At 38.9% G+C, this 13,474-nt stretch overlaps 1 protein-coding gene across 3 annotated transcripts in view; it reads left to right on the top strand.

Annotated features, from left to right (window-relative positions):
- DIP2B (disco interacting protein 2 homolog B) overlaps positions 1 to 13,474 on the top strand; it is a 224,634-nt gene that overhangs the window by 159,555 nt on the left and 51,605 nt on the right. For all 3 annotated transcript variants that reach the window (XM_070454439.1, XM_020908151.2, XM_070454438.1), the window contains 6 exons: positions 3,212 to 3,409; positions 4,819 to 4,910; positions 6,816 to 6,926; positions 8,538 to 8,661; positions 9,272 to 9,381; positions 13,033 to 13,135. In XM_070454439.1, coding sequence (XP_070310540.1) covers positions 3,212 to 3,409; positions 4,819 to 4,910; positions 6,816 to 6,926; positions 8,538 to 8,661; positions 9,272 to 9,381; positions 13,033 to 13,135 — 738 coding nt within the window. The remainder of the gene's footprint in view (positions 1 to 3,211; positions 3,410 to 4,818; positions 4,911 to 6,815; positions 6,927 to 8,537; positions 8,662 to 9,271; positions 9,382 to 13,032; positions 13,136 to 13,474) is intronic.

Raw genomic sequence — 13,474 nt, 5'->3', positions numbered from 1 at the left:
GTAATAATACCAAACCACGTATATTCCTTAGAAATTTTGTAAACAGTTACTGCATGTAGATATTATAGGAGTTATGGATGGATAAGGCATCGTCTTTGGTTGAAGAGTTCATAGCTTTCTGATCTTCTTTCCCTTACGATCATTTATATTTTAAATCTCAGATGAAAAATAGAGGGAGAGGAGGGAAAGACAAGAAGATAGCTATGGAACATAGAATTATCCTTGGAAATAAGTTTTTTAAAATTAGGAACAAGCACATAATTTTAAAAATTATTTATATTTGTCATATCTTAGAAGTATCAAATTCATTCTCAAAAGTTTGCCCCCCCTTTTTTTTTTAAATATATAACCCAATCATTTTTGTTAAATCAGTCAGTCAGTACATATGTAGATCTGTTTTAACATGGTGGATGGTGGAAAAGGTTCATAAAAATATAGTCACTTCCTTCACGTTGTTTCCAATTTAGACAAAACATACACTACAATTGAAAACTGAGTTTAGTCAATAAGTATGTATCAACTGGTACTGGCAGCTTGGAGAAAGGAAAAAATCAGTCTCATCTGTATGGTTGGGGAAAGCTCCCTAGAGAAAATGATAAGAGTGATTTATTCACTCAATAATTTAAAAAATATTTAGGGATAAAATGAATCTAGAATTTAATAGAAGGATTGGGAAGGGACTATGTGGGGGCATAGAAAGTGGCCATTTGATATTAATAGTTAGTAAAGGTGGGTGATGAATAGATCTATCTAAAAACAACCTTTGTCTGAAGAATTGAGCCTCGGTAGCTTTGCAGTCCATTTTTATGTCCTGGGACTAAGAACAGGCTTTGATTGCATCAGACCTTAACAGAACTAAGCCTGTTAGTAGACTCAACCCAGTCTTAACCCATTTGGTGCAGCAGAAAGAACCAAGCAACATAATGTATGAGCTTAAGATGAATTTCTCTTTCTTTTGGAGTCACTAAACTCACTGAACTATGGTCATCTTTCTTGATGAACTGAATTTTCAAGTGTCTGTGTCAGTAATAGCCTCTTGTCTTTTTAGTACTGTGTGTTCAGAAGGCAAATGAAAGTCAAAGTCTAACAGGAATCATACTTGAGCAACATTTATTGGCTGAATAGAGCTAACAGCTTCCCACTAATGTTAAATAGGCAATGATTTTTCATTTGAATGACAATTATCTTTGGAAGAGAAAAATACCTGTATGTCTTTGGAAGTCTGGAAGAGTATGCCCCAGGGTCTGCAGTGAGGCCTAATGGATGGCAATAATGTATGGACTTTTATGACCATATGCTTACCATATATACAGTTTGTCTGTAAGAACAAAACTATTTATTTAGAATCACCCATGTTTATTTTTATAGTTAGGTGGTTTAGGGTCTGGGAATATGCAAACATTATTTACCTACGGTGGTGAGTTGGAAAGTGAAACTGTTAATTTTGTATCAGTAGAAAAATGAGTGAAGACATTTTAAGTTTTCCCCAGTCTGTCATTAAATTGAGCTTTAACATGTATTTCATTTCATCTTTCATTTGCACTTCTAATACTTGCTGCTCTTTCCGTCCATTCTCTCTTCTGTGCTCCTTCTCTCATCTCCTGTTCACCTGGCTAATCCCCACTCGTCCTTTAAGACTCAGCCCAGGCATTCGTTACCTCCTCCAGGTGGGCGCCCTCATCCCTAAGCTAGGAGGCATGGTCCTCTTCTGCCCTTTCTCTTCATATCTCTGTCATGCTCTGGCCATGTGTACTTTGCTCTGTGTACGAGTGTGCTTCCCCACTGCACGCTGGATGCTCCTAGAGGGCATGGCTCTGTACTACTTGTACCTGACATTATTAGAAGCAATAAATGTTTGTTCAAAGAATGATACGTGCAGCATTTATCTTCTCAGTGTTTATCATGTCTTACATACAGAGTTGACATTCAGTGAGCACTTGACCTTTTGTTCCATATGTAAATTATCCTTCCTGCTATGAAAATACAGGATTTTTTTTAAAGTTCAAGCAATACTTGTTTATTGTAAAAAAATTAAGAGGACTTTAATTTTGTCTCTGTGAAAAAGCGTGAAATATTATTCACCTCTAGTTTCTGGAATTTACCCTATTATAAATCTACTACTTAAAAAAAATTTTTTTTTTGGCCACACTACATGGGATATTATTTCTCCCACCAGGGATCGAATCTGGGGCGCCGGCAGTGAAAGCGCTGAGTCCTAACCACTGGACCACCAGGGAATTGCCTAGTGCTTTTCTTTTTTCTCCCCCAAGTTCCATTCAATTTAGTTAAGGCGATTAAGCAACCATTACATATTAGGCACTAAAGGCAATAAGAAGAATAAGAACCATGTCTTCTCCTTAAAGAACTCTCAGTCTAAGAGGGAGAAAACCCTCTAGAGTAATAGAAGCTCTTAAGTATCCTCAGTGCTTTGTTAAGAGTGCACTCACGTGCAGTGTGGAAGCACTAAGGAAGGAATGGCTGGGCGGCGTCCCAGGGAAGGTATATCCTAAGAAGGATGAGTGTACATTCACCAAGAGGCAAAGGGTTGGCCATATGAGATGTGCGCAGAGGTGTAGAGACATGGAAGGAACATTGTCGTTCATGCCCCTTATCTTTCCTGATTCCAGTAGGTCCCTATTGTATACCTGTTATTATATTTGCATTTTACAGATGAGGAAAAAGGAGGCTCAGGTAACTCCTTTTGCCCAAGGTCACACTAGTAAAAAGTGAATGTAAACTTGGGTTTCCTGACTTACAGTTCCATGGTTTTTCATTAAACGTAACCTGGTGAGGTAGATAGAACCTGGCTATCTAACATTAAACACAGACTAAAGATTTCAAAACAAGTTTACTAAAAATAAAACAACAACCAAAAAAAATAAATAAATTTACTAAAAATTGTAAAAGTGCTAAATGCAAATTTATGTTTTGTGCTTCTTTGTATGTTTGGGGATTTGCTTTGTCAGGGTTAAGATTTGTTGCATAAAATGTATTAAATATGGTTTTACAGTTATGTGGGAAAATGAATTAATGGCCCAGTTTGTGGATTACTATTTCTAACAATGTCCTCTCTTTTCTCAGAGTGAGTTAAGCCAGAAAAAGGGAAAGGGAAGTTATTTTGACATTAGAGACCTCAGTTATGTTAGCTGGTATTTGTACTTACTTCAGATCATATATTCATATAACCTGTTGGGGTGTTTTTTTGGTATAGTACCTCAGCCAGACCCTAACCAACCCAAGCCTGAGGGACGGCAGATGACCCCTGTGAAGGGAGAACCGCTGGGAGTCATCTGTAACTGGCCCCCTGCTCTGGAGTCTGCCCTGCAGCGCTGGGGCACTACTCAGGCAAAATGCCCCTGTCTGACCGCACTGGACGTAACGGGGAAGCCAGTTTACACTCTTACTTATGGTGAGTTTATATGAGTCCAGCTTCCTTTTCTCCTAATAGCTCTTCAGATTATCATGGGTAATGTTTTCATCTTGCTATCTAGTGGTTACTGGTCACTGTATTTCAGTAGATCTTTTAAACTATTTCAGTGGGATCCTAAGCTCCTAAGTATAGCTATTGCCAGATATTTTCTTTTGCTAAAGTGACTATTGCAAGCAGCTGTTACTTAAAAGAAGAAAGAGACTTTGTAGGTCCACTGATGTTTAAATACCAGGGGAGGATTTTAGGAAGACATTTGGGCAGGATTAATGGTGTATGGTAAAAATCAGAGTTTTATCTAAAGATTGAAGTTGATTACTTTTCACATCTTTGTCATTTACTTCATCCTGCCACTTGCACATAATAGGCACAGGCTTCTATAGTGATCAGAGTATCAGTACTTTTCCATTTAGTTTTGTTTTATAAATTTTATTACGTTTTCTCTTAAATAACAAGAAGAATGGATTCAACCTGGACTGTGCAATTTTGTACTAGTTTATTCAGACAGATTCCTCTTTCCCTTCTAAAGTGGTGTACATTGTCCACAGACCTCCATATAGACTATTTTAGAGAAGAAAAATGGTTTTATTTAAAGAATTGTACAGATTGACATGAGTTTTCCCCTTTGATGCCCCTCTGAATGAGTTGTGTATAAAACTAACATGCCTGTGCAAAGTAAAATGATTTTTCTTTCAGTTTCTTCATAATCTAAAGTAAGAATTTCTAAGGTGTTTGGGAAGAGGAGCAAGAAAAGGGGAAGAATAGACTTTCCTCCCTAAAGTTGTTTTTAGCATTCATCTCAGGAGCTGTACATTAATCTCATCCATATACCCTTCAAAAAAGCAGTGAGATTTTTACATGTTTATTTAACATCTGTGAATATATCTGCATGTTTCACATAATTTCCATTTTTATTGTCTGTTTTCACTGAAATATAGTGGTATGGAATACTCAGTCATTTGAGTCATACTTCTGCTTTGCAGTTATTCAAGTATTCAATACCATATATGTAAGTGGTTCTTCAGAAAAGGCTTAGAAAGAAGTGGTCTGATTTTCAGTCTTGTGATAAAAAATTGTTTCCTTCCTTTTAAGTGTGATCAGCTCACATCAAATTATTTCTAAAGATAGATTACATCAGAGAAGAATATGAAATATTGTCTAGAGTGAGCTTTTGGTGGTTTCCTTTTTGCTTGCAGGCAGGACTGGCTTTCCTAAACTAGAGTGAATGTAAAGCAGTTTTTTGGGGGAAGGCCTCTCTGTGTGTGGAGAGTGATGCTTGTCTAATGTATCATTTGCCAGTGACGGATATCTTATTCATTGTGCTGGTGAACTGAGTGCCTTCTTATTAAAGTAGACCTGTGTTTTTCTACACAATTCTTTTCTTTTTCCAGGAAAGTTGTGGAGCAGAAGTTTAAAGTTGGCCTATACACTGCTTAATAAACTGGGGACCAAAAATGAACCTGTATTAAAACCTGGAGATAGGGTAATTGTCTTTTTTGTTTTTTTTTTTTTAGGGAGGTGATTTTTTTTGTTTTCTAGCATGCACATTCTGGATTTTTTTTTTAATGTTCAACAGCACAATTTATAAAACTATTATTCTTAGAAATTGAAAATCATTTGGTTCCAACCCAGGTTATAATTCTTGAATGTATAGTTTGAAAAATAGTCACATGTCTCTTTCTGTGTAGCTTCTAATCAGTATACTGTTTTAAGGTACTAGTGAAAATAAAGAGAAACCTAAATCTTTCTGTAAATGAATATTTCAATATTTGGAGAACAAAAGTAGTAATCAAGGTTACTCTTTGATATTTTTCTTTGAAAAATGCCCCATAAACCTTCAGAAAACAAGTTTTCTGAAGTTTTATGTAGACAGGGAATGAAAATTATGTTACTTCTAAGGAGGAGCAAATTTACATAATTACTTTTTCTTTAATGAAGATGACATATTTTATTTAATGTTTAGAGGTTTATTGCACTTTCTAAATAAAAGTATTTCCAGTCATCAAACATTACTTTTCATTTGGAGTTATAGAATAAAACACCCAATGCATACACAACAGAATTCTTCTTAGTAGACTCATGATTACAGAATCTCCTAAACTAACCTTTTAAAAATCCTGCCTCATGGCAAAGGGCAGCTAAAGTAGACTTTTACTTATAAGTGTGACATGTGAGCATTTGATAATCTTCACTGAACCCCAAGAAGGTAATTTTGTGTCTTCCTAACGACATGGATGCTTATGTGCAGAAAGGAAATGGGTTGTTTAAATGTCTTTTGGAGTTAGTATTTTTTTTTTAGAACTCTGGAAGGTTCACAGTTAAATTTATCTTGGGAGTAAGTTAAGAGAATTTGAAAGTGAGAGATGGGAAAACAGGGGCCCAGTGTTATAATTAAGTTTCAGATGTTAATCTGTGAGTATCCAAACCAAGCAACAGGCTCTGCAATGATCATGACTTCTGTGTTTTTGCATCTCTTGAGGCAATTAGGGAGACCCTGTGATGCATTACACATGAGATCAAAGGGCTGAACATCTTATGGAGGTTTCACTGTTTACCTTTTTTAAGTGAATTAACTTTATATTCATAAAGGTTCCTACCAGTGATGCTTAAACTCCCAAATGCCTTCTTGCTAGAACACTTGCATTGTTGGTTAAATTAGTAAGGATTTAATGCAGTGAATTTGTTAAAAAGTATTTGGGAATTCCCTGGTGGCTCAGATGATAAAGAATCTGCCTGCAATATGAGAGACCCAGGTTTGATTCCTGGGTCAGGAAGATCCTCTGGAGAAGGGAATGGCTACCTACTCCAGTATCATTGCCTGGAGAATTCCATGGACAGAGGAGCCTGGCAGGCTGCAGTCCATATGGTCTCCAAGAGTCAGACACGACTGAGTGACCAAAAAAAAAGAAAGAAAGAAACCTTAGGTTTGCCTTAAGGTTGTAATTGAGTCCTTTCATTCTTGTAGGTTCATCTCTGAGAGAAAAAAGACTTACTGTTTAATATGCTCACCTCTCTAGAGAGATTCATCACATTTATTTTATTGCTTTAGCCCTGCACTAAATTACCTTAGGTTTTGTAAGTAATTAACTTACTACCTAAGGTGAGTTGTTTTTTGCTAAATCACCAATAGCATTAAGTGAAAAATTCTTATGGTGATGATGATAAATTACAGTATAGTCTCTAAATTGTGCCTTGTATAATCGTGACAATGACAGAGATCCTTTTAGATTTGTGCATCCTTCTCAATAACTTAATTTTCTTTAGGCTATTAAATAGTTTGACTTATTGTCTTCATGATAAATGTCATATATAAATGTACTACTTAGAGATATTGAAAGCATTAGTCTGCTTTTATTGCTCTGTTATTGAATGTCATTATGCCTTTTAGGTAGCCCTGGTTTACCCCAACAATGATCCAGTCATGTTTATGGTGGCTTTCTATGGGTGTCTTCTGGCAGAAGTGATTCCAGTGCCGATAGAGGTACCTCTTACCAGAAAGGTAACACTGCTTAATTTAAGAGGAATGTAGCCTGATGTAACATGGTGGGCATCAAGGTTCTTGTATCAGTTGACTCAGTTACAACACCTAAAGGGGCTTCCCTGGTTGCTCAGACAGTCAAGAATCTGCCTGCAATACAGGAGAGCTGGGTTGGGAAGATTCTGTGGAGGAGGGCATGGCAACCTACCCCAGTATTCTTGCCCTGAAAATCCCATGGACAGAGGAGTATGGCGGGCTACAGTCCATGGGGTCCCAAAGAGTCGGACACGACTGCGTGTCTTAAGCACACACCACAGAACACTTAAAAACAGTCTGATCATTTTCCTAAGTACTTAACTTCACTGTCGAAAAACAGGGAAGTTGTAGAAAACTTATTTATGAATATTTTCAGGTTTCATGAAAATAACCTGTTTTCAACTAAGATAGAATTTTTATGGCATTATATAGTATTATATTATAATATATATATAGTATGTATATTATATATATATAATATATTATATAGTATTATATGTATATACCACTTAAAAATTATGGGGACATACTTGACTTTTCAACAACTTTTATAAGAGTCCCACTTTTGCTTCAGAGACTGTAAGTAATCCACATTTATAGTAGGTGTAATCTTTCTGTAAGAGCATTTTCCTTAACATCTAAGATTTCTATTAAGTCCAAGTGTGATGCAGTGATGTTGTTACTACTCTGGGTTATAGAATTTACTTTGGCAACACATCAGCCTTACTAAAATGAAGCATATGTAGCAAATGTCAAAGTTTAACCAAGTGATTTCTCCATGAGCTGTTTGACTCTGATTTTCTCATGCAGTTTATTATTGAGAGTTGATGATGAAGACAAATATGGTGGAAACTGTAGATTTACAAGAAAAGAATTTTTTTTCTGAAAGGAATAAAAAACAAAATGAGTAGCATCCGTGAAACTCTGGTTGATAGAAGGAAGTATCTTTAGTTTGGTCAGGAAATCATAGGGTTGTTCTTAAATTATTAAGTTGGCAGTGTTTATGTGGTTTCATAATGATACTTTTAAGATGACATTTTAATGGAAATGCTTTAGGCTTTATCTTTTGGTTTTATTTCTCTGCTGCTGTTGTAAGGCTTAAATCTACCTCCTTTAAAATAGAATAATAAGAAGTATATGAACTTGAGTATAATTGTCCATTTACTTTCATTGTAAATGTGGACATTTGGTGTCCATTTACATTGTTTATTTTGTTCTGACCTGAATTGCTTTCCTTTTGGATTTGGGGTTATGGCTAGGTCAGGACAACTTAACCATGTTCACTTTTATTTCATTTCCTGAGATTAATTTAGAAAAGGAGCATTGCTGACCTTTGAGTAAAATGGCCACGTTTGGCTGGTGGAATTCATCGCTAGCAGTGTCAGATTAATAAAACATGGTTTGCACTCAGGAAATCATTGTGCTGTAGCAGTTATTTGGAAGAACATATTGTCACTAGATTTTGACAGTTGCCAGATATCAGGGGGATTTCATGAATGTATTGCACAAGTGCCAGAGCATTACTAAGTGTCAGATTTTGGGCTTGGGTATGCTCACGTTCGCTCCCCTACCATGTTCATTATCTTTTCTCCACAGGATGCTGGGGGGCAGCAGATTGGCTTCTTGCTAGGAAGCTGTGGTATTGCCTTAGCTCTTACCAGTGAGGTTTGTCTAAAGGGATTGCCAAAAACTCAGAATGGAGAAATCGTACAGTTTAAAGGTTGGTAATATTTGCACCTGAATTATCAGTTAAAAACTAATGCTGAGTGCTTTAATTAGTGTTTTAATTTAATAGTAGCTAAGTATTTAACATATTTTCTTATTTAATTCTCACAGTCTTATGAAGTAGGTACCATTATTATCCCCATTTTACAGGTGAGGAAACTGAGACACAGAGAGGTTAAGTAACTTGCCCAAAGTCACAGCTAATATGTGGCAGAGCAGCGATTTGAACCCAAATCTGTCTGATTCCACAGCCCACACTCTTAACCTTTATGCTGATGGTTGGAAAAGCTACTACTCTGTTCACTAAAACTAAATGCTACATGTAGAGACAGAGGATAGACCACTAACCTCAGTGGACTTCCACTGCCAAATGGACCTCCCAGTTGTTGAGGTAATGTCAAGGCCTGGTGTTAGCATGTGGAACAATTGTGCTTTTGAAAGAAGGTATAAATGTCTGGTGATTTATCACTACACACTAAATGAGGTATTTTCTTGGTTATAAAATGATCTTGATTTGATCTCTTGATATTTAAAATGACCAATTCATTGTGAATTCCTTTTCTGATGGCTTAGGCAATTCAATTTTTATTTTGGGTTTGGTTTAGGTTGGCCTCGGCTCAAATGGGTTGTAACAGATTCCAAGTACCTTTCAAAGCCACCTAAGGACTGGCAGCCCCTCATCTCACCTGCTGGCACAGAGCCAGCATACATTGAGGTAAGTCCCAAGTCTGGGACATACATTCTGGCTTTTCCTTTGGCTTTGGTTGAGGTCCCATAAAATTTAAAACTAACTTTTTGCAGTTTTAATATTAGTAGGTCCCCTTGGTTTGTTAGTTTGCCATCTTTTGCCCCATAAGATGCTTTCCAGTGGCCCTTCTGTCCCAATTATTTTGAGCATAACTACCTATTCAAGAGAAAGACAACAAAGAAATTGACCCTTGTCATGTAAGAAAGTGACAGAAGACTTGGAGAAGTTCAGAGGTTTAAGAAGTGATTTATTGGCATAGGTATTTCTCTGCTGCTTTGCGGGTGGGAGTGGTAGGGGTGAGGGGGGAAGTGAGAGACTGAAGAAATGAGGAGGGAAAATAGCTGTGCTTGAAAAGAACAAATTTAACAGATGAAGAGCAAGAAGAAGCAGATGGCTGGAGATGGTTTGGTATTGAAGGTTCTTGTGGTTGCGTGATTGATTGATGACATAATCCAGTTGAGGGATTAAGTCCTATTGCATACTAGGCACCAGGCCAAGTGCTTTAAATGCAGTATCTCAGTCAGTCCTCACAAGTACCCTGTGAGGTGTGGGGGGGGTGGGGGGCTGTCAGTAAACCTGCTTAGTAGCTAAGAAGACTAAGACTTAAACTAACTTGAGTCACCAACCAAACGTTTGTCTAAAACCTTTGACTCAAAAATGACAGAGCTGGAACTCAAAATTCCCATCTGTTGCACTCTAAAAGCTGTGCCCTCGAGTACTCTGCATCTTGCTTGAGACAATGTTAGTAAATGTTCAACAACTGTTTGCTAAGTTAATGAATTAACATCCATAAATTATAAATAAAAAAAAAGATTTTGGGAAAAAATCCCCCCAACCTTGAGCCCTGGCTTCCTTGGTAGCTCAATTGGTAAAGAATCCACCTGCAATGTAGGAGACCTCGGTTTGATTCCTGGGTTGGAAAGATCCCCTGGAGAAGAGATAGGCTACCCACTCCAGTATTTTTGGGCTTCCCTTGTTGCTCAGCTGGTAAAGAATCCACCCGCAGTGTGGGAGACCTGGGTTCGATCCCTGGGTTGGAAAGGTCCCCAGAGAAGGGAAAGGCTACCCTTCCGGTATTCTGGCCTGGAGAATTCAGCGGACTCTATAGTCCTATAGTCCATGGGGTAACAAAGAGTCAGACACGATTGAATGACTTTTGCATAAAAGGGAAGAGAGGGACTTCCCTGACGGTCCAGTGGTTAAGACTCTGTGCTTCCAGTGTAAGGGCAGGTTTGATCCCTGGTCAAGGCACTAAGATCCCATATGGCATGCAGTGTAGCCAAGAAAATTTAAGAAAAGGAAAGAGAGTGAGCACTAACTTTAAGAGGTAACGTAGTGATGTTGGATGGAAGAAGGATTGCTTTCAAAGATGAAAGGGATTTGAGTATGTTTAAATGACAAACAAGTAAACAGCAATTAAAATACTCAATCTAAGCTGTCAGCTCTCAATCCATATCATCTCAGTGATGACATGGTTCATCCCTTTATCCTCCTTAAAACTGTTCAGTGGCTTCCCTGACTACTCACTGACCACTCCTTCTCAGACTGCTTTATTGGTTCTTCCTAAAAGGTGAAGGGCCCTTTGTTATGTGGCCGCTGCATAGCTCTCTGAGCATGTAGAACTACTGTCCTGTACATTTCCAGTCTTTGCTATTCTGAATGAACTTGCAGTTTTCATTGGAACCCTCTTATTACCCACAGGACATTGCTAGTGAGTTTCAAGTGTCCTGTGGGTAATAGGAAGCTCTCAAAGTGTTGTCAGCAGAAGAATGGTAAGAATAAATATGTGGTTAAAAGATGTATCTGTTTGGTGGGGTTAAGATAGGAAATGAGCTTTGACAGTTATCCAGGTGAACCCAAGTTCGTGGAGATGGGGATGGAGAAAAGCGGATGGATGGAACTGAGATGCAGCAAGGAAATAGAAGGGGCAGGACTTGGTGACTGACTCTGGAGAGGGAGGAGGCAAGAAATACATGCAGGTTTCCGACTTGGGCAACTGGAGATTTGATGGCATCCTTCACTAAGATAGAAAGTACAGCAAGAGGGACTTCCTTGCTGGTCTGGTGGCTAAGATTCCACTGTCCCATTGCGTGCTACAACTGAGAGTTTGCATGCCACAACTAGAGATTCCACGTGTCACAACAAAGATCAAAGATCCTGTGTGCCGCAACTAATACCGGTGCAGCCTAATAAATAAAATAATTTTTTAAAAAAAGTGATGGCAAGAAGAGTTTTCATGGGTGAGGGGTGGAGGGGTGGTGTTGGTTACTTTGGGTTTCACGGGACTATGGGTCAGTCACAGTGAAGAGTTGACCCTCCGAGTCTGAATCTCTGGAAAGAGGTCTGAGCTGGAGATGGAGAATTGAGAGTCATCAGGAGTGTGGTTGGAGAAGGAAATGGCAACCCACTCCAGTACTCTTGCCTAGAAAATCCCATGGATGGAGGAGCCTGGTAGGCTACAGTCCCTGGGGTCGCGAAGAGTCAGACACGACTGAAGCAACTTAGCAGCAGCAGCAGCAGCAGGAGTGTGGTACCCTGATGGATAGACGTGAAAAGAGGACTTCCCTGGTGATACAGTGGAGGAGAGTCTGCTTGCCAGTGCAGGGAACCTGGGTTTAATCCCTGGTCTGGAAAGATTCCACATGCTGTGGAACATCTAAACCCATATGCCACAAGTACTGAGCCTGTGCGCTAAAGCCCAAAGCTGCAACTGCTGAGCCCACGTGCCACAGCTACTGAGGCTGCGTGCTGCCGCTGCTGAAGCCTCTGCGCCTCCGGCCGTGCTCTGCAACAGGAGAAGCCGCTGTGATGAGAAGCCCGCACACTGCAACTAGAGAGTAACTCGCGCTCTCTGCAACAGCAGCAAAGAGCCAGTGCAACCAAAAATATATAAATATTTTTTTTAAGTGAAAAAAGAGGAGGAACAGCAGGACTTTAGGGAATGCCAACATCTAAAGGATGAGCAGAGAAAGTGGAGGGAAGGGAGAGAGAGAATATTGAATAGGAAAGAGGAGTATCACAAAAACCGAGAAAGGAGAAAGTGTCAAGAAAGGTGTCAGAAATGACAGAAAGGTCTGATACAGTGAAGTGTGCAATATGTGCTTTTGATTTAACAATAAAATAAAAAGTGACTGATCTTGGTAAAAAGCAGCTTGAGGAGGTATCGAGCAGCTTCGAGGTAAAAGCGAAGTTACTGCTGATGGGTCTGGAGGCGTGAATAGGCCGTTTCCCAGTCTCCCCTCCGCACCAGGAGCTACTGATAGACTTCCGCACCTTTGGCTCTGCTTGCTGTGTATTTGATGCTGTGCTTCTGTTAATGCAGCCCGGGTCACTGTTTGTTTCAGCTTCTTTAGCAGCCAGCTCACACTGATGACTAATTAAGCTTTGAAGAATTTTTCACACTTAACTTTTGTTGTGCTTTGTCATTCCCTAGTCCTGTCTGTGTGGGATTGAAGTTTGGGGCCCAGTTGCATAGCCTCAGATATTTATATGAAGTGTTAAATTCAGCCCATTGTCATGGTTTTTCTGGGTTTCATTTATGGATTCTAGTTTTGTCATTTGAAATAACCCGTTTTATTGTTTCTTGTGTTTTTGTTTTCTGTGGTTTTTTTCTCCTAGTATAAAACAAGCAAAGAAGGGAGTGTAATGGGAGTTACAGTGTCCCGCCTTGCAATGCTGTCTCACTGCCAAGCTCTGTCCCAGGCCTGCAATTATTCTGAAGGTCAGACTTCACCCCGTGACTGCCTGCACTGTGAGCTCAGATCTCTGTGACTGTGAGCCCTCTGCCCAGTGACTGGACTCCAGTTAATGACTGCATTCAGAGGGAAATGTTCTAAGACACATTCTTGGCTCGCTTTTGCTTTCTTCTTTTTCACAAATACGCTGTAATTTAAAGGATCGAAAATTCTGGGCAAACCAAATATGTAAAGCATGATTTCTAGAGTGCAAAAATAGAGAGCTAATTAAATCCATGTGTTTATTGGCTGTGGAATGTCAGGTACCTTCATCTCCCCATGCATATAGAGCTGTCACCAGCTGTATGTTTGGAGTTAGAATCAAA

This window comes from Odocoileus virginianus, chromosome 24 (assembly GCF_023699985.2).
Source record: "Odocoileus virginianus isolate 20LAN1187 ecotype Illinois chromosome 24, Ovbor_1.2, whole genome shotgun sequence".
Classification (NCBI taxonomy): domain Eukaryota; kingdom Metazoa; phylum Chordata; class Mammalia; order Artiodactyla; family Cervidae; genus Odocoileus; species Odocoileus virginianus.
Note: the sequence above shows the minus strand (reverse complement) of the source record. Positions and strands in the feature narration are given on the sequence as shown.